This window comes from Peromyscus eremicus, unplaced genomic scaffold, assembly GCF_949786415.1.
Source record: "Peromyscus eremicus unplaced genomic scaffold, PerEre_H2_v1 PerEre#2#chr22_unloc_1, whole genome shotgun sequence".
Classification (NCBI taxonomy): domain Eukaryota; kingdom Metazoa; phylum Chordata; class Mammalia; order Rodentia; family Cricetidae; genus Peromyscus; species Peromyscus eremicus.
Window position 1 is genome coordinate 11,420,895 of NW_026734286.1, and position 19,044 is coordinate 11,439,938.

The 19,044-nt window shown below is 61.2% G+C and overlaps 2 protein-coding genes and 1 non-coding gene across 4 annotated transcripts; 1 reads left to right on the forward strand and 2 right to left on the reverse strand.

Annotated features, from left to right (window-relative positions):
* Positions 1–955: 955 nt before the first annotated feature.
* Positions 956–7,980, reverse strand: Cnn2 (calponin 2). The gene is made up of 7 exons (XM_059251832.1): positions 7,847–7,980; positions 4,943–5,064; positions 3,830–3,896; positions 3,600–3,737; positions 3,117–3,233; positions 2,655–2,801; positions 956–1,964 (listed from the first exon to the last, which is right to left on the reverse strand). The coding sequence occupies exons 1-7, from the start codon at positions 7,907–7,909 to the stop codon at positions 1,698–1,700; spliced, it is 921 nt and encodes a 306-aa protein (XP_059107815.1). The 5' UTR covers positions 7,910–7,980; the 3' UTR covers positions 956–1,697.
* A 3,110-nt stretch (positions 7,981–11,090) lies between these two features.
* On the reverse strand, positions 11,091–11,197 carry LOC131900844 (U6 spliceosomal RNA). Its single transcript, XR_009376290.1, has one exon. It is a non-coding gene; the product is annotated as a U6 spliceosomal RNA (small nuclear RNA).
* A 1,127-nt stretch (positions 11,198–12,324) lies between these two features.
* Tmem259 (transmembrane protein 259) lies at positions 12,325–19,029 on the forward strand. Of its 2 annotated transcripts, XM_059251906.1 has the most exons (11): positions 12,325–12,558; positions 16,371–16,631; positions 16,713–16,812; positions 16,897–17,007; positions 17,104–17,226; positions 17,334–17,434; positions 17,528–17,585; positions 17,658–17,741; positions 17,813–17,945; positions 18,075–18,174; positions 18,286–19,029. In XM_059251906.1, exons 1-11 carry the CDS (start codon positions 12,340–12,342, stop codon positions 18,718–18,720), a joined length of 1,725 nt encoding a protein of 574 aa, XP_059107889.1. In that variant the 5' UTR covers positions 12,325–12,339; the 3' UTR covers positions 18,721–19,029. The 2 variants fall into 2 exon arrangements, with proteins under 2 accessions (XP_059107889.1, XP_059107888.1); XM_059251905.1 differs by having other exon boundaries at positions 17,528–17,741.
* Positions 19,030–19,044: the final 15 nt, after the last annotated feature.

A 19,044-nucleotide genomic window follows, 5' to 3' on the forward strand; every position in this document is an offset into this window, starting at 1 on the left:
GTTGGTTTCCCAGGGACGCACCGCGTCGGGGACATGGGGCACCCCCGCTTTGAGTTCACACCTCAAGAAGGCCGCTCCCCCTGCAGGCGACGCCTCTGTCTCCTCTCCCCAAGGAATCTTAAATACTTATTTGAGACCGGCTCACACTTTGGGAGGCCTGGCAAGCCTAGAGGTCACTCTGTAGACCAGGTTGGCCTCGAACTCAAGACCGTCCTTCCTCTGTGCTGGGGTTACAGGCGTGCGCCGCCATGAGCAGCCTTCATTTTTAATGTGTTATTGGGGCAGGACGCATGCGTGCACGGCGCATCTGTGGAGGTCAAAGGACAGCCTGCTTCCTGGAGTCGGTTCTTGCCTCCCTCCACGGAGGGGTTGGCCGCAAGCGCCTTTACACCCTGATGCGTCTCACCAGCCGCTAGACAGGCTTTAACGTGAAGCCTCCATGAGCCCATCCACAAAATGGAGGTCTAACCGCGTCCGTTCATTCATTCATTCATTCACTCACTCCTTCATTCAGCCACACCCTCTTAGCCCTTCCGTAGTCTAGGCGATTTCAGAATCAGGTGGCGGCCCAACATTCTAAGATTAGAATTAATAGTTGCCCGGGTTTGGAGCAAAATCCCTGGATGTTTCTCACTCGGGGTGGGGGGTGGGGGGAAGAATCGGGTTTATTTCACAAAACCGTAAAGAGCACGGAGCAGGGATGGGTAGACACATGCTCTGCAGGCCCGGGGAAGGGGCAGAGCTGGAAACGGGGCCTTAGAGTTGGGTTTTTGAGGATGTACAGGAGTTCAAAGAAGGCTGTGAGGGAGACAGCCTCTTCCTCCACCTTAGTCCAGACCTCAAATCATTCCTTCAACTGGGCCTCAGTTTCTCCTCCTTCCCCCCAACTTTTGTGCCTGGCTTGCCCCTGCTTCTAAACGGCCCCCTCGGTCACCACCAATTTCAGGAACACCCCTCAGTCTTAGAAACGGAGGTTTTTATTGGTTTTGGTCCACACAATATTTCACATTATCTGGCGGCGCAGGGGCCCCCGCGGGTCAGGGGCGGCACTTTCGGAGGCGGGTGGGCCCAGCACAGCTCATCGGCCCAGTGCAGGAGGAGGTGGGAGGTGGAAACCCAGAGGCATCGCCTCACTCAGCCACAGGCCTCAGTTTCCCCACTGGGCAAGGGAGAGTGAGGTCTGAGGGTCTTGGGAAAACAAACGCAGTCCCTCAGAAGGCCGCAGTATTTAAGGCCCAGGTGCACCCCCACACCTGGGGGGGCGGCAAACAAAACACAAAACCCCTGTTTTCTTTCACTGAAACTGCCTGCAATTTCTATGGGTCCGCAAACCACAAACTGAAGAGATGAAGAAACCGGAAACTCTTTGGGGCCAGCCTCTCCCACAGCCTGCTGGGAAATCCACAGCCTGGCTACCCCATCGAGGACCCCATGTTCCCTGCTGGGTGGGTCAGTCCTGGGAAAGAAGCAAGGCATGATGGGAGAAGAGGGTGCATAGCTAAAGCAGGCCTGTCCTTCCAGCCCTCAGGAGCTGAGGCAGGAGGATTGCAGTGAGTTCCAGACCAGAGAGGGCCACAAAGTGAGGCCCAGTTTCAAAAAAACAAAACAACACAATGAAAACACAGAAGAAAAAAAAAAAAGAAAGAAAAGAAACGCGCACAGGGATGCTGATGTGGGGAGCCAGCACCCTTGGGTGCTCAGTAGCCCGCCTCCTCCTGGCAGTAGGCCAGGTACTCAGGGCCCTCGCCACGGCCGTCACCCTCCACGGGAGCCCCGTCGGCTGCTGGGCCCTGTGGGCAATACTTGGGGTCGTATATCTGCCGCCCCAGCCCGAAGACCTGGCCGCTCTGGTTGGCGCCCTGCGTGTAGCCCATCTGCAGGGACATGGAAGAGTTGTCGCACTTGTCGGTACCCAGCTTGGTGTCGTAGATGTGCCTGCGGGTCCCTGGAGCCGTCATGCCCACCTAGAGAGGGGGAGGGGCTCAGAAGGGGGACCTCTTAATTCCTTCGATATCCACCCCCCTGCAGTTCCCTACAGGATTTCCAAAGCTTAGCTAAAACCGTTTTTGTTTTTGGTTTGGAGAAAGGGTCTTACGTAGCCCAGGCTCGCCTCAAACTCACTATGTAGCCAAGGATGACTCTGAACTCCTGATTCTCCTGCCTCCACTTTCTGGGTGCTGGGATGGCAGGCGAGCATGTCACTGCCCAGTTTATGCCATGCTGGGATGGAAGCCAGAACCTCACGCATGCTAGAACACTCTCCACGCTGCGCCTCGCCCGGCTCCTGACACCTCAGCACTCAGGAGGCCGAGGCAGGCTTGCTGAGAGTCTCACAGCCCGGCCCTGTCTCAAACCCAGCCCTCTGCACAAAAATGAATAAAACATCCATGTCCCACTTTCTCCTTGGCAGCTAGGAAGCCCTCCACCTGGGACAGAGACTTCCACAACGTCTGAGGTTCCCCAAACCCCAGGGACACAGGCATTCAACTTAACAAAACCAGTGAGGCTATCAGATGCGGATGGACATCTGGGGGAAACCGAGGCACAGAGCGGGTGGGTTGTCAGGTCTGAAAGCACACACAGTGAGCAAGACACAGAGTTGAGTCTAGAATCCCTGAGGCAGGGGGACAGCCGGGGCCTGGGGCAGGACTCACCTGGCTGGCACATTTGTTGGTGCCCATCTGGAGGCTGATGGTGCAGTGGTCCATGGGAGGCAGGATGTGGTTCTTAGGGTCGTAGAGATGGCGTCTGGTGCCATAGGCAGTCATGCCGGACTGGCTGGCACACTTGTTGGTGCCCATCTGCAGGGGACATGGCAGGGTTCAGGGTGCAGCTGCCAGGCTCTAGCGCAGCGGATCTCGGCCTTCCTGACGCCGGGACCCTTTAATACAGTTCCTCGTGTTCTGGTGACCCCCAACCATAAAATTATTTTCGTTTCTACTTCACAACTAATTTTGCTACTGTTAGGAACCATAATGTAAATATCTGATATGAAACCCCCGGGGAAAGGTCGTTCGGGCCCAAAGGGGTCGTGACCCACAGGCTGAGAACCTTTGGCCTAGACCCTCCCTGGAATTCAAGGGGCCAGGGCATGTCCAGGCTGCTGCGGCACCTACCTGCAGCCCAATGACACACTGGCCGGCCTTCATGGTGGCGTCATCAAAATTCCTCTCTTGTTTCTCTGAGTATTTGACCCCGATGTCCACACCACTCTGCAGCCCCTTGGTCTTGGCCTGGGTGGGGGTGAGGGGGGCCAGGGACCCTGAATTCAGGTTCAGTGGATACAACGCCCCAGAAACATATCCAGTTCCTACAGGTGCCCGGCCCTGCCCTTCAGACCCAAGCCACCCATCCAACCCCACACACAGGGACTCCTGGTGGCCTCTCTGCCACCTTGCTGTGCCCTCGGCCTTAAACCCTGTTCTACCCACCTTTCCAGTTTCTTGTTGAAAGGTGGGAGATTCTAGACAGCAAATCTCTCCCCTCCCTGCCTCTCACATCAGACGGAGTGGCTTGTGTTTGTCTGGCTCATCTGCGCGTTGACACCAGCTCCTCGCTGTGTGACACTGGGCTGCCCACCAACCCTCTCTGGACCTTACCTTTCCCGCCAGTGCAAGCAGAGACACTTGCACCTGCGTCATATTCCCGCTCTCAAACAGGTCATTGGCCTCGAACAGGTCCACGGGGTTCATGCCATAGCTGACCATGGCCTTGATGAAGTTGGAGAGGTTTTCTAGCTGGGAGGAGGCAGGGGAAGAGCAGTGAGCAGGGACGCTGGTGTGCACGTGGGCTGGGCAGGCCGTTCCCACTGCTACTCGCCAGCCCTCACCTGGTGCCAGTTCTGCATAGAGCGGTTAATCTTGGGGACAGAGCCTGGCTGCAGCTTGTTCATGAGTCTGGGAAGAAATGACCCAGGACCCTCCATTGGCATCCCGACCTCAGCAAGCTCATGAAGCCTCTACCCAGCCTCAGTTTCCCTTTAGCTACCCAGCAAACAAAGCTGTTGACCATGGATGCTAGGAATGTAATCTTGAACCGTGGGGTTTTAGGGGAATCTGAGAATTTTGACTGTTTTTTTTTTTTTTTAAACATTTACTTACTTATTTATTATGTATACAGTGAGTGTTCTGCCTGCTGGCCAGAAGAGGGCACCAGATCTCATTACGGATGGTTGTGAGCCACCATGTGGGTGCTGGGAATTGAACTCAGGACCTCTGGAAGAACAGCCAGTGTTCTTAACCTCTGAGCTATCTCTCCAGCCCTATGGTTTTTTTTTTTTTTTTTTTTTTTTTTTTTTTTTTTTTTTTTAATGTGCACAACTGTGGAATCTTCCTAGGGCAGATGCATAGCATGGAGAAACTTCCAGAAGCATTAGCCACTGAAGCCGGAAGGAGAAGGCCTAGGGGAGGACTGCTCACAGTCGGGGCATGTAGAGAATGCCATAGGACAAGGAAACCTCAGACAGGGACAGACAAATGAGACCAGAGACTGAATACTGCAGGGAAAGGCAACCAGCGGCCAGACAGAGGGCTGAGAGGTTAGGGTGCTTGTCGCTGTTCCACGCCCTGGGTTCAGTTCCCAGCACTCATGTCAGATGGCTCATAGCCAGCTCCAGGGGATCGGAGTGCCCTCCTCTGGCCTCTGAGGGAAGTGCACTCATGTGCACATACACACAGATGCACACAGGCCCTAACAGGCCCTAACACAGGCGCGCGCGCGCGCGCGCGCGCGCGCACACACACACACACACACACACACACACACATAAATGAAGTAAGTCCTAAATAAAATAAAGTAAGGACAAGAAGTAAGCCAAGAGAATGAAAAGTAAAAGAGAGACTATGCAATAAGACAAGAAATAGGAAAAACAAACTGGAAATGCACAGCAAGCCACGCAGCACAGAACACTAAGGCTGAGGCCTATGTGCCTGTGAGCACTCACGTGCACAGGATGACCCCATCCTTCAGACCCTTCTGGAAGTCAGGGCCGATGGAGAGGCCCGTGAGTCCCTCAATCCAGCTGCGGAGTTCGGCTTCCTTCTGGGGGTCATATTTGGACAGGAGCTGAGGAGCAAAGAGCACAGGGCTGAGCTGGGGCGCAAACACACCTTCCAAAGCTTTCAGATGAATGAGGCCAAAGACAGCAGGGGAAGACGGGACAGAGGGTCTCATGTAGCCCAGGCTGGCCTTGAATTACTGTATAGCTGAAGATGACCCTGAACAATCCCCCTGCCTCCACCTCCCAGAGCTGGGATGACACCTGTGTGCCACCGTGAAGTGCTTGGGAGGAAACTCGAACACTCTGCTAACTGAGCTACACACCCAGCCTGGCTCCTGCCTCTGGCTTCACCCATTCCGGGCACTTCCTATGTGCCAGGGGCTTTGGAGTCTGACTTCAATCTGTCCTCACTGAGGACAGAGTCCAGAAGGTGCTAACATGGCAGTGTCCACCAGAGGCCTGTTCTTTTTCATGGCCTAGCAATATTTCAGCTGATAGGCCTCCCCAGGTGGACTGTCTCCACATGACTGGGTTAAAAAACAACAACAAGGGGGCTGGAGAGATGGCTCAGGGGTTAAGAGCACTGACTGCTCTTCCAGAGGTCCTGAGTTCAATTCCCAGCAACCACATGGTGGCTCACAACCATCTGTGATGAGATCTGGCGCCCTCTTCTGGCCTGCAGTCATACATGCTGTATACAGAATAAATAAATAAAATCTTTAAAAAAAAAAAAAAAAAAAAAACAACAACAAAAAAAAAGCCCTCAGATTCCCCCATACACACCCACTTCCCATGGGCTCCCACCTGCCCACCCCTGCGGGGGCATCTCAGGCCTGGGCAGGCAGGAGTCATGCCGGGATCTTCCTCTCCATCCTCCCCCAGGGGACTGGAGGGCCCTAGAGAGCTGTCCTTGTGGGCCCAGCTCCTGCCATGTGCAGGACCACAGGGGGTTCTCGGCTCCCCAGGCCTCAGCTGCCCGTTTTCTGTTTTGTTTTGTCTCTGAGACAGGGTTTCTCTGTGTGGCCCTGGCTGTCCTAGCTCTCACTCTGTAGACCAGGCTGGCCTCGAACTCACAGAGATCCTCCTGCCTCCGCCTCCCGAGGGCTGGGGTTAAAGGCGTGCGCCACCACCGCCACCACCCGGCCAGTTCCCATCTCATCTGGACAGGTTGCTTGCTGACAGGAGCCCCCTCCCCATTCCTGTCTTTTTAAACCCTTTCAAGTGGGATTAGCTGCTCACAGAGGAGACAAAGGCGGCGGGCGGCGAGGACCAGCTGCTCCCACGTCCAGGAGCCGCCCAGTCCCGCAGGAATGAGCAGGGGCTGGCCCGGGATGCCAGACGTGCCAGGTCCAGCCGGACCACGTCCCTAGAGGCTCCGAGGGCCAAGGAGGGGGGCAGAGCCCCGCCCGCTGCGGCCACCTCCCTCCCCGGCCGTCCTTCAGCGCATTCCAGCCCGCCGGCCACAAACTACGAGGAATGCGCTGGCCTCCCGGGTCTAAATCAGAACCAGCTGTTCCCCAGTGGCCAGGACCCTCAACCGGACTGAATAAAGCCCCACCGGATATGGGGCCGGCCAGGGGGTAAACTGAGGCACGTGGGTCAGGCACACCGGCCTCTGGGCTCACCTCCCGGTGGAGGATGCAACCCTTCGTGACCCCCTGCGGGGCTGGCCGAGGCCATCCCCGCTCGCAGCTCCGCAGTCAGCCAGAATCCCCGACCTCATCCCCTGGGTAGCGGGGACTGACCTGCCCTCCCCGCGCCCCACTCCGTCCTTGGGGCTTTCCTCAGTCTCACTTCCTCAGTTCCGGGGAGGTGTCCAGCACCCCCCACCCCCCGCAGGAATCGGTCAGGGCCCTCGGACCGCGCCTGCTGTGCGTCTCCGGGGCGCTAGAGCCACCTCCCTGAGCCCTCCCTGAGACGGCAGCTCGGCCTGGCAGGCCGAGGACAGGACAGCGACACAGGTGGCATCTAAGTACCCGGCGAGGCAGGCATGCCTCCCGCGCCCTGCTGGGGACCTGGCAGGTGCCGCGGGCCGCAGGTGCCCGGCTGGCAGCTTCAGCGTGCCCAGGCAGGTGCCCGGCTTCGCCGACCGTGAACCCGGCACTCCCAGGTGCCGGGCGGGCGGGTGCGCTGGCGGGTCTACCCGGGGGTTTCGGAGTCAGGCCTGAGCTGGCAGTGTCCCCCGCCCCCCGTCGTCAGCCTGGGGCGCCTGGCGGTGTGACCTGCCCCTGGGCACTGGTGATGCCCCGCTGCGTTCAAGGCTACCCCAAGTGCGCCCTCCGTCAGGTGTGGGGTGAGTCCCCGGAGGGGGCCACACCCTGTTGAGAAGGCCCGGGCCCGCCCCCTTCCCGTCCCCAACTTAAGTGCGGGGGGGGGGGTGTCGCCAGGTACTACAGACGGGGTGGCGGGGGTCGCGGGGCGCAGGGGTCGCGGGGGTCGCGGGGCGCAGGACGCAGAGGTCGCGGGGCGCAGGGATCTCGGGGCGCAGGGGTAGGGGCACGGGGGCGCAGGAATCTCGGGGCGCAGGGGCGCGGGACGCAGGGGGCGCAGGGATCGCGGGGCGCAGGGGGCGCGGGGCGCGGGGCTCAGGGGCGCGGGGCGCAGGGGTCGGTCCCCCCGGACCCCGCCCGCTCGCCTTCTCCGGGGTCTTGCTTCCATCCTCCTAGGAGCTCCGGGTGCAGGAAGCGCCCCCGGGGGCCCGGGGTGCGGGATGTCCGGGGGCGGGGCTGCAGGAGGCACCCCGGGTGCAGAGCAGCGGGGTCCCCTTCTCCCGGGCCCCCGAGCCCGCCGGCTTACCGGGGCGCCCCCCGTCCTCGGGTGTCGGGGCCGAGCCCCGCGCCCACTCACCCGGTTCCGGACCTCGGCCGAGAGCCCGTAGGACGGACCCTTGTTGAACTGCGTGGAGCTCATGGCGGGGACCGCGGGACCGACCGGCGCGGGACCGACCGGCAGACCAGGGACCGACCGACCGACCGGCGCGGGGCGCGGGGCGGGCGGGCGGCCCGGGACAGGGCCCAGCGCCGCCCCCGCCGCCCATTGGCTGGCGGAGCAAATGTCCTTATAAGGCGTGGAAGCGCCGAATTCCTGTGGCCGCGGCTTCCTGAGCCCCCCGCGGCCACCGGGGACCCGCCCGCCCGCCGGAGCCACCCAGCATCCCGGCGGGTCGGGAGGGGAAGGGAACACCGCTCCCTTCGGAGTGACGGGAAACTGAGGCAGCCAGGGGCATGGGGTTCCTACCCAGTCCGGGTGTCAGTTCACCTCCCCGCCCTGGACCGCAGTGAGAGATGGGGAACTGCTGGGTGGGACCCCCAAACCCTGAAATCTGGAATGAGAGCCCTCTCTGCCGCAGCCGGCGCTTAGCAGATGGTTTCCTCCCTGGTTGTCTGGGGGATGTAGACAGGAATCCGGGCAGGCTAGTTCAGAGGAGGAGGCCAAGGGAGCTAGGGCATTGACGGATGAGTAGGAGTTTCTCCGTCCAAAATGAAAAGGCCTTCTGGTAGAATAAAGGGCGCAAAAACATGGAGGGTGGGAGAACACGGAAAGGCCAAAGGCGTCGGTTGGGGACAGGCTGCCAGGAGGGCCTGTGAGTTGAGGCTGAGGGTTGCCGGCCCTCTTGTGAGCGTGGAATGGCAGAGGACAGGGTCATGAGGTGCCCTGAGGACAGGCTTGGCGTACAGTGGGTTTTCAGTAAGTTCATCAACGAATGAATAAACGATCAGGTGTGGTGGCGCCTGCCTGTCACCCCACAGCTGGGAGGTCAGGAGTTCGCGGTCAGCCAGGCCAACCTGGGCTACCTGAGACCCTGCCTCAAAACAAACAGGTCCGTCCCTCTGTGGGTGACACGGATTCCCGAGGGATCCCAGCTCGGGGTGCTGCCCGGAGTGCAGACGGAGAAGCCCCAGGAACACTGGGTTTCAGATCTATCCTCCTGAAGATCGAGCAGGAGAAGGGGGCTTCCTTCCCACCTCTGCATGGCGGCGGTTGGGGACAAATCCTTCCTCTGGGGTGGGGGCTGTGAGGTCGCCCTGAGCTGGGGACAGCGCGGGTTCCCGGGAGCAGGCACGAAGCAGGATGGCCGTGTGTATGGGGAACCAGGCTCAGCGGGGCTTAAGGGTGACTGCAGCCGCCCCACCCAGGTGCTCTGTGCGAGCAGCCGATGCTCTAACCACTGGACAGACAGACGTCTCTCCAGCCCGCCCTGTCTGCCTCTTTCTCCATCTCCAGGGCACACCCCTCACCCGCCCCCCATACTTAAAAATAAAATAAATCTTTAAAAAATTAAACAAGGAGGGCGGCGGTGGTGCACGCATTTAATCCCAGCACTCGGGAGGCAGAGGCAGGGGGATCTCTGTGAGTTCGAGGCCAGCCTGGGCTACAGAGTGAGATCCAGGACAGGCACCAAAACTACACAGAGAAACCCTGTCTCGAAAAACAAACAAACAAATTAAACAAAGTAGGTTCCAGAGAGGCGGCCCACAATGGCCTGTGACTCCAGCTGGGGTGGGGGGGAGGTGACGCCCCTTCTGACCTGTGGATACTGTACACACACGTGGTGCACAGACACACATGCATATTTATTTATTTATTTATTGGTTTTTCTTCGATACAGGGTTTCTCTGTGTCACTCTGGCTGTCCTGGATCTCGCTCTGTAGCCCAGGCTGGACTCAAACTCACAGAGCCTGGCTCTGCCTCCCGAGTGCTGGGATTAGTTACTACCACCGACCTGAAATTTCTTCATTTAAAAAACCGAGTAAATCAACCTAGCTTCAGCCATTTCTCAGCGGGGCTGGACGGGAGCTGAAGAGCCGTGAGCTGTTCCCACGGCTCTGTTCCCACCCGGGAGCACGGCCGGGCGCTCCCTCCTGTCCCACCTCTGAGCTCAGACTCGCTTTCTAAACACTCAAACGAGGAACCCCATTCCACGCACGTGGATCGCAGGCCGCATTCAAACCCCGCCCCGCTGCCAGGTGATCCCAGAACCTCGGACCCCAGAATCCAAGGTCCTGGGCTTCTGGCAGCTTGATGTATTAGAACTTTGACCTGAGATCTCAAATTAATGGAATTTAAAATCCCACACCTTTAATCTTGGGAGGCAGAGGCAGGCGGATCTCTGAGTTCCCGGCCAGCCTGGTCTACAGAGCGAGCTCCGGGCCAGCCTGGTCTACAGAGCGAGCTCCGGGCCAGCCTGGGCTACAGAGCGAGCTCCGGGACAGCCTGGGCTACAGAGCGAGTTCCCGGCCAGCCTGGTCTACAGAGCGAGCTCCGGGCCAGCCTGGGCTACAAGCCCGGCCTGCAGGAGACCCTGTCCCTGTCCCCCCTCCAAACGAAGGTGCAGGCTTCCCCGCGCGGCGGAGCCTGGGTTCCGGTGCTGCTTCCGTCTCACGGTGACGCTGCGGATTTATGAGGGCTCTGCGCTCCCGGCTCCTTGTCTGAAAACAGACAGGTCAGTGTTTGCGAAGAGCTCTCGGGCGTCTTAGCAATTCTGGCTCCGGCTTCGGGAAGCTGGCCAGGACCCGGGACTCGACAGGGAGGCGGAGGCAGGGGGATCTCTGAGTTTGAGGCCAGCCTGGTCCACACGCGGAGTCCCGGGACAGCCTGGGGTACATGGCGAGACCCCTTACTCACAAAGTAAATAGAAGAAACCAAAGCGCCATCCCTCGGCCGCAGCTGGCCTGCAGGGCTGCGGGGCGTGAGTGACGGGGCGGGCGGACAGGCTGGCCGGGCCCTGGGCACCCAGGGACACTGGGTTACTTCTAGCAAGTGACGTGTGTGCTCCGACTGTGTGTTTATCAGGTGCCTACTGTGTGCAAGGTGCCCGCGCCGCCGAGGACTCGGAGCACTCGGAAAGCCGGGAGGCGGGCTCCTGCAGCCCCGGCCCCGAGCAGCGGGCTCCTGCAGCCCCGGCCGCGCAGTCTCGCTCCCCGCGACCGCGGTGCTTCCTCACGCCGGAGGTGCACCTGACACCTCCGTTCGTGCATGCGGCAGACGCTCGAAGAGCGCCCGCGTCCTGAGGGTGGCGGCGGCAGGCGGCTTCGGAACCAGGAAGCGGGACTTGGGCGACTTCCCGGGCCGATTCGGGAGCAAAAGGCCCAAAATATGGAACGCTTCACGAATTTGCGTGTCATCCTTGCGCAGGGGCCATGCTAATCTTCTCTGTATCGTTCCAATTTTAGTATATGTGCTGCCGAAGCGAGCACGACCAACAACGGCCCGACCCAGCCATTTAAAGGCAAAGAGAAGTAATATTTTTCACATAGGGCAATTTTACTGGGGGGGGGGGCACCTTTTTTGTGTGTTCGTGTTTAATGTAATATTTTCGGACGCCAAACTAAAAAACAACCTTTAGAATGGGCTGACCGTGAGTATCCGTGCATAAAAAGGTCCTATATGTTGATTAATATAGCACTCTAAACAGCACTTTCACCCACGGAGCCTTCTGGGAAGCTATATGCAAATAAGACAGGCATCACGAGGCTCCGCCCCCCACCCGTAGCCCCGACCCGGCCGCGCAGACTCCAGCGTTGTAAGGTGCTCTGGTGAAACTCCATGCTAATAAGCTCGCCCATAAACTCCGCCCCCTCAGCGCTGACGCAACCAATGGGAAACGTTATGCTAATGAGCAGGTGTCACGAAACCCCCGCGCAAGGTGGGCTAATGCGGATCCCTATGCTAATAACTTCCTCACCGGACTCCGCCCCTCAGCGACGTGCTACCTAAGACCCCGCCCCCTCGGAGTCGCCGCTAATAGGAAGCCACATGCAAATGACCGGGCATGTCGCCCCGCCCCCTCGCGGAGTCGGTCCTAGTGAATCCCTCTGCACAGTTGCTGCCGCAGCTTAGCGAAAGCCCAATGCAAACGACCGCATCCCCTCAGCCCGGCTGCGGCTAACCTACACGAATAAACGGACTGGACGCGACAACATTGTCCAAGGCAATGTGAAGTCCGTTACTGCGAAGTCCAAGACAAATGAGCCGCGGCACGCGACCCCAGCCGGGCCACGGCCTTAGGAAGCACTAGGAACATACACTGGACTCCACGTGGCTCCGCCCCTCAGCATGACGTGACCGGTACGCAGCGCGTGAGAAGCGGCCAGGCTCCGCCCCTCCGCCTTATAGCCCCGGCCCTCCGGCCCGGAAGCCCGCCCTCCTGGGGCGGCCGCGGCGATCCCAGCGTGCCCTGCGCACGGGCGGCGCTCTGGCCCGGCGCTCTCGCCGGCGTCGCGGGCCGGACGGACGCGAGCGGAGGCGCAGGCGGCGGCGGCCGGGGGCGGAGTGGGGATCCGGCGGCCGGGACGCGGCGGGGGGCGGCCGGCGGCCGCCGGGGAGACACGGGGCGGTGATGTCGGAGCACGCGGCGGCCCCGGGGCCCGGGCCCAACGGCGGCGGCGGCGGCGCGGCGCCCGTGCGCGGCCCGCGCGGCCCCAACCTCAACCCCAACCCGCTCATCAACGTGCGCGACCGGCTCTTCCACGCGCTCTTCTTCAAGATGGCGGTCACCTACTCGCGCCTGTTCCCGCCGGCCTTCCGCCGCCTCTTCGAGTTCTTCGTTCTGCTCAAGGTGACCTCTGACCCCCGACCTGTGACCCCCGCGGCCCGCCACCCGCCCGTCCCCGCGGCTTGGGCACCTGACCCCCGACGCCCGCGTACCCCGATGTCAGCCTTCCCGCAGGTCCAGCCCTTGGTCGGCCCCCACTTCCCCGGCCTCCAGGCCCCGCCTCCTCCTCCCCTTTGACCTCTGACTCTGCAGCCTGGGAGCCCAGACCGGAGCCCGGTGTCCTCCGGGACGGGACCTTGGAGGGCCACCCTCGCACCCGTCACTCCCATCCTGCCCAGAGCCTCCGCCCCGTCCCACCTGTCATGCCCACCAACCCCACCCTGGGCCTCCCCGGGAGCAGCCCTGCCCCCCGGTGCCATTGTCCTTCTCTCGCTGTTCTCAGACCCCTCACCAGGGTCAGCAGCAGAGGCACAGTCAGTGCCCAGGGTGGCCAGGGGCCTCACGCCTGCCTGAGCCTTGCCGAGACGTTCCAGCTGCCAACACCTGCCCCGGCAGTCTTCTGCTGTCTTCCTGGGAGGCACTGGGTTCTCAGTCCCAAAGGCTGCTCGGGAGGGATGGGCACCAGGCTGTCTCCCTGGGCGTCTTGCATAGGACAGCCCTCTGAGAGGAGCTGGCAGGGCCATCCGGTGTTGGGGGCGTGGCATGGTGGCGGGAATGGTGATGTTGGAGGTCACTGCCCTTTCTTCACATGGCGTGCGTGAAGGTGGGGCTGGTTCCTGCCTCTGCCCAGGGCTTGGGGTTTCATAGAGGTGGCTCAGGCACACGCTCCGGACGGCTGTGGGGACCCTTCAGTCTCTAGTCCATGGTCTGTAGATAAGCCAGTGGCCTCTCCTCCTGCCTTCTACACCCTCAGAATCTCCGGTGGTGGCCCTCAGCGCCGGGTGCCAGACGCATGATCAGAGCCAGGGGATCTGTTGGATGACAACTGACCCCATGCTTTCTTTCTTTTTTTATTTATTTATTTTATTTATTTATTTTTTTGGTTTTTCGAGACAGGGTTTCTCTGTGTAGTTTTGGTACCTGTCCTGGAACTCGCTCTGTAGACCAGGCTGGCCTCGAACTCACAGAGATCCGCCTGGCTCTGCCTCCCAGTGCTGGAATTAAAGGCGTGCACCACCACCGCCCGGCAACCCCAACCCCAAGCTTTCTTAATTGAGACAAACAGGCCTCTGGGGCTGCTGAGGTTTCAGGGAGCCCTGTTGCTGTGTTTCCTGCCCATCCTGCCTGCCCAGCTTCCAGCCTTCATAGATGGGGCTGCCTGACGGCCAGGGCCTGCCAGACCTATACCACCCTGCACCCTGTCCCCACCCCGCTGGGCGTCAGCTCCTGCAGAAGTACAGGGAGAGCGGCTGGCTTGACAGATTCAGAGACTGGAGAGACAGACCTAACTTACAGGCCCAGGTGCCTGGCTAAGCAGCATGTCGCGTGGGTGACCGTGGGGTGAAGGGACACTGTGTGGTGCCTTAGGACGTGGGCAGGTGTGAAGGGCCAGGGGCAGCAACGGCAGCAGCTCAGTGGAGACCCTTGGTGGGCCGGGATTGGAATCCCGGCTGAGGCTGGTGTTCTGTACCCACCACAGGCCTGTCTTCCCACTGGGCAGGTAGGCTGGCAGCCCCAGACAGCAGACTGGGGTGACAGCGAGACACCCACCTGCTCATAGGGTATGGGATGTCCTGAGAACCCTGGGTGGTGGCACTGAGGTATCTGCAGGAGGTGACAGCATGCCGCCCTCCCAGGCCAGTGTGACCAAGCTGAGTGCCTGTTTCTGTGGCACAGAGTGGGCAGATGAGCAGAGGAGTGGCCCCAGGGCCTGAGTGGGATGCCAGACACTAGCTCAGTGACAGGTGGGGACTTGAGTGGCCAGAGTAGCTGTGGTGTGAAGAGGACCCAGGATATGTCCACCTGTCCAGTGGCCACCTCCCTCCGACTCTAGGCCTGCTTGCTCCCAGTCGTGGGCCTGGCTGGCAGGAGCCGCTGCCTCCAGGCTCAGCCTGGGGTGGCAGACTTCATGACACTTGATACAGAAATCCATTTCTTGCCCAGGAGAGCCTCGCAGTTCACAGCGGTGGGTGTCGGCTTCAGGTGTGGCTAGCTCAGGACTCTAGCCTTGGTCTCAATCCCAGGGCTGCCCCCCTCTGCCTGCTCTGCATCCCGGCAGGTCAGCACTAGGAGAGCTGGGTGCTTTGTTGACCCAGCTCTGTCTCCAGACTGCAGAAGGAAGGTCCTGCCTGGTTCTGGCCTTAGGTTCCTTATGTCCCCTGCGCTGCTACCACAGCAGATGGGGAGGGTACTGTTCTGCTTGCCATGGTAGAGTCTCCTGGGATTAGAGCTGGGGAGTCCAGTCTCGTCCCTGAAGAGTGTAGGGATTTGAGTGCATACATTGGACATTCAAGGCTGTCCAAGACTGTCATGACTCTGGTGACTCCCATCACTGTACCCTCGATACCACCTTATCGGGCCAGGGTCCTGGTTCTCATGGATCTGTAGACAGACGGGTCTGTACTGGCCAGCAGAAATAGGTGGAAAGCTAAGGCGTTAGTTAGTAGAGGCCACAGAGGAGGTTACCCTGGACAGGCCCACAGAGTGCATGGCACATGTAGGACATCCCTAACGTCCATCTGATGTGGGTTAGGGCAGTGGTTCTCAACCTTCCTGATACTGCGACCCTGTAATACAGTTCCTCATGTTGTGGTAACTTCATGTTTTGTTGTGACTTCATAACTGTAATTATGCTACTGTTATGAATTGTAATGGAAAAATATCTGCACTTTCCGGTGGTCTTAGGTGACCCTTTGTGAAAGGGTTGTCAACCCCTCCCTGCAAGGGGTCACAACCCACAGTCACCCACACAGTAGAGAAAGGGGAGGTTGGGACCTCTTGAATGACTGTGCTCCAGCCTAGGGGTATTTGAGGTCAATAAGTAATATTAAGTAATTGTGACTTTTAAAAAATTTGTAGCCAGGTGGTGGTGACACACACCTTTAATCCCAGCACTCAGGAGGCAGAGGCAGGCAGATCTCTGAGTTCTAGGCCAACCAGGGCTACCCTGCCTCAGAAAACAAAAAACAGCAACAACAAAAATCACATTTTATTTGTTTATTGTGTGTGAATACATATGGATGTGGGAGCATGCATCCCGCAGAGTGCATGTGGAGGTCAGAGAACAGCTTGCAGGTATCAGATTGCTCCTAGCTTGTGTGTATGTCCTGGGGATCGAACTCAGGTTTCTGGGCTTAGTGGCAAGCACCTGTACTAACTGAGCCATCTCATGGCCCATATGTTTTTGTTTTTTCCTTTCTTAACCTGTACTTGAACATCTGGGGCTGGGGTGGTCTCAGCAGGGCATCCTGGGCCCTGAGGGTGTTGAGCAGAGTCCTTGCCTTCCACCCATTCCATGCCAAGAGCTACCCCAGTCCCCAACATGGCCCAGGGTTTCCTGGGTGCAGGGTTACCAGCAAGAGTGGCCATTATCCCTTTCCAGGTGAAGCTACATTTGCCAGGCAGGGCAGCCTGGTCCTGCTGAGGTGCCTGGGCCCCACCAGAGCAGGTCCCTGGAACAGGGCAGAGGGTGCCTTGCTGGGGACAATGGCTGTTCTTAGGCGGTGAGATCAGGGCCCTGTCAGTGAGCAGCAGTAGGGTTGGGGTCCCCAAAGGCAGCTTTTGAGTCCACGAAACTGCGGAGCGGGTACAGAGAACCCTTGCAGTGGGGACCTGGGCCACCTGGGCCCCAAGCAGGCACAGGCAGCCAGGGCCACCCTGTCTGGGAGAGGATGGGCGTCCCTCTGCCCTGCTGACTGCCCTCTCCCCACACCCAGGCCCTGTTTGTGCTTTTCGTGCTGGCCTATATACACATTGTCTTCTCCCGGTCGCCCATCAACTGCTTGGAGCATGTTCGAGATCGATGGCCGCGGGAGGGCGTTCTGAGGGTGGAGGTGCGCCACAACTCAAGCCGGGCACCCGTGGTCCTGCAGTTCTGTGAGGGGGGCCTCAGCGGCCTGGAGCTGGAGCCAGGGGGCCTGGAGCTGGAGGAGGAGGAGGAGCTGACTGTGGAGATGTTCACCAATAGCTCCATCAAGGTGAGCGGTGGGTCACCCACCCGGTGGGCGCTGGGGACTGCCCCTGCAGGCTCCCTGATAGCTTGGTCCCTGTGCCTGCAGTTTGAGCTGGACATCGAGCCCAAGGTGTTCAAGCCGCCAGGTGGCACAGATGCCCTTAACGACAGCCAGGACTTCCCTTTCCCCGAGACGCCGTCAAAAGGTGTGTGGTCCCCGGCCCCCGGGGGGAAGGTGGCGGGCTGTGCTGAGGGTGGGGCCAGCTGACCCTGCGTCCCTGTCTCTGCAGTGTGGCCGCAGGACGAGTACATTGTGGAGTACTCCCTGGAATACGGCTTCCTGCGGCTGTCGCAGGCCACGCGCCAGCGCCTGAGCATCCCCGTCATGGTGGTCACCCTAGGTGAGGCCCCGGGCGTCCTGGGCGGCTGCGGCTAGGACCGCCCAGCTGCGGGGCTCCCTGGCCGCTGTGACCAGTGTCCACCCCGTGTACTCACAGACCCCACGCGCGACCAGTGCTTCGGGGACCGCTTTAGCCGCCTGTTGCTGGACGAGTTCCTGGGCTACGATGACATCCTCATGTCGAGTGTGAAGGGCCTGGCGGAGAACGAGGAGAACAAGGGTGGGCTCCGGGAGGGAGGAGAGGGGCGGGAGGAGAGGGGCGGGCGGGAGGGAGGGCGGGAGGGGCGGGTGCGGCTGCCCCCGCTCACGGCCGCCGCCGCCCCGCAGGCTTCCTGAGGAATGTGGTGTCCGGGGAGCACTACCGCTTTGTCAGCATGTGGATGGCGCGCACGTCCTACCTGGCGGCCTTCGTCATCATGGTCATCTTTGTGAGTGAGGGAGTGGCTGGCCCCGGGGAGCGCCTGCGGGCGGGCCTCGGCCGGGCGCCCCCCTGACCCTGCCCCGCCGCCGCCCGCCCGCAGACCCTCAGTGTGTCCATGCTGCTGCGCTACTCGCACCACCAGATCTTCGTCTTCATCGGTGAGTCCCGGCCGGCCGGGGGTGGGGTGGGCTCTCCCCAGGCCCTCACGGGCGGCCGCCCTGTGCCCGCAGTGGACCTGCTGCAGATGCTGGAGATGAACATGGCCATCGCCTTCCCCGCAGCGCCCCTGCTGACCGTCATCCTGGCCCTCGTCGGTGAGGACCCCCGCCGCGCCCCCGCCCCCGCCCCGCCCCGCCCGCGCCAACCCCGCCGCGTGTCCCCGCAGGGATGGAGGCCATCATGTCCGAGTTCTTCAACGACACCACCACGGCCTTCTACATCATCCTCATCGTGTGGCTGGCCGACCAGTACGACGCCATCTGCTGCCACACCAACACCAGCAAGCGGCACTGGCTGAGGTGCGCGGGGAACGGGGCCGGGACCGGGAGGGGCGGGGCCGGGGGACCTGGGCGGGGTGGGGCCTGGGCGGGGCCGGGGACCGGCGGGGCGGGGCCTGTCTGGCAGGGCAGCTTCTCCCGCCCCCGCAGGTTCTTCTACCTGTACCACTTCGCCTTCTACGCCTACCACTACCGCTTCAACGGACAGTACAGCAGCCTGGCCCTGGTCACCTCCTGGCTCTTCATCCAGGTCAGGCCCCCACCCCGCCCCGCCCAACCCCGCGTCCCCAGACCGGTGGCCTCACTGCGGGCGGGCGGGCGGCCAGGCGGGCGGCCTCACGGCCTCTCCCTGACCCCGCAGCATTCCATGATCTACTTCTTCCACCACTACGAGTTGCCGGCCATCCTGCAGCAGATCCGCATCCAGGAGATGTTGCTGCAGATGCCGCAGCTGGGCCCCGGGACGCCCACGGCGCTGCCCGACGACCTCAACAACAACTCGGGCTCCCCGGCCGACCCCGACCCCAGCCCTCAGCTCGCGCTGGGCCCCGGCTCCAGCTCTGCGCCCGCCGGCGGGGCACCCGGGCCCGGCTCGCTGGGCGCCGCGGCCGCGGTGTCGGGCAGCGACCTCGGCTGGGTGGCCGAGACGGCCGCCATCATCTCGGACGCCTCCTTCCTGTCGGGGCTGAGCGCCTCGCTGCTGGAGCGGCGGCCGGCGGCCCCCAGCACCCCGGACAGCGCGCGCCCCGACCCCGGGGTCCCTCCGGAGGATGCGCCCGCGCCTGCCGGGTCCTGAAAGCCACGCCGCCGTGACCGGCTCCCGGCGGGGCCGCGGCCGGAGCCCGAGAGCGCTGTGGTCTGCAGGGAGAGGGGCTGGCGGCGAAGGTTCTGGACGCGGCCGGGACAGGGCAGCGAGGTGCGGTGGGCGCGTGGCTGCCAGCCGCCTGGTGCTCCCCAGTGCCTTCCACACGGCGCCCGCGCGGGGCCGAGCGCCCAGGCCCGGACTCGCAGGTGGCGGCTCAGGACGCGGGGCGCACGTTCTACGCTATTTAATTGCAGTATACAGAGTCATGTTTGTATATAGAATAAACTGTCGTGGACAGTGCGGCCGCGTGGTCCC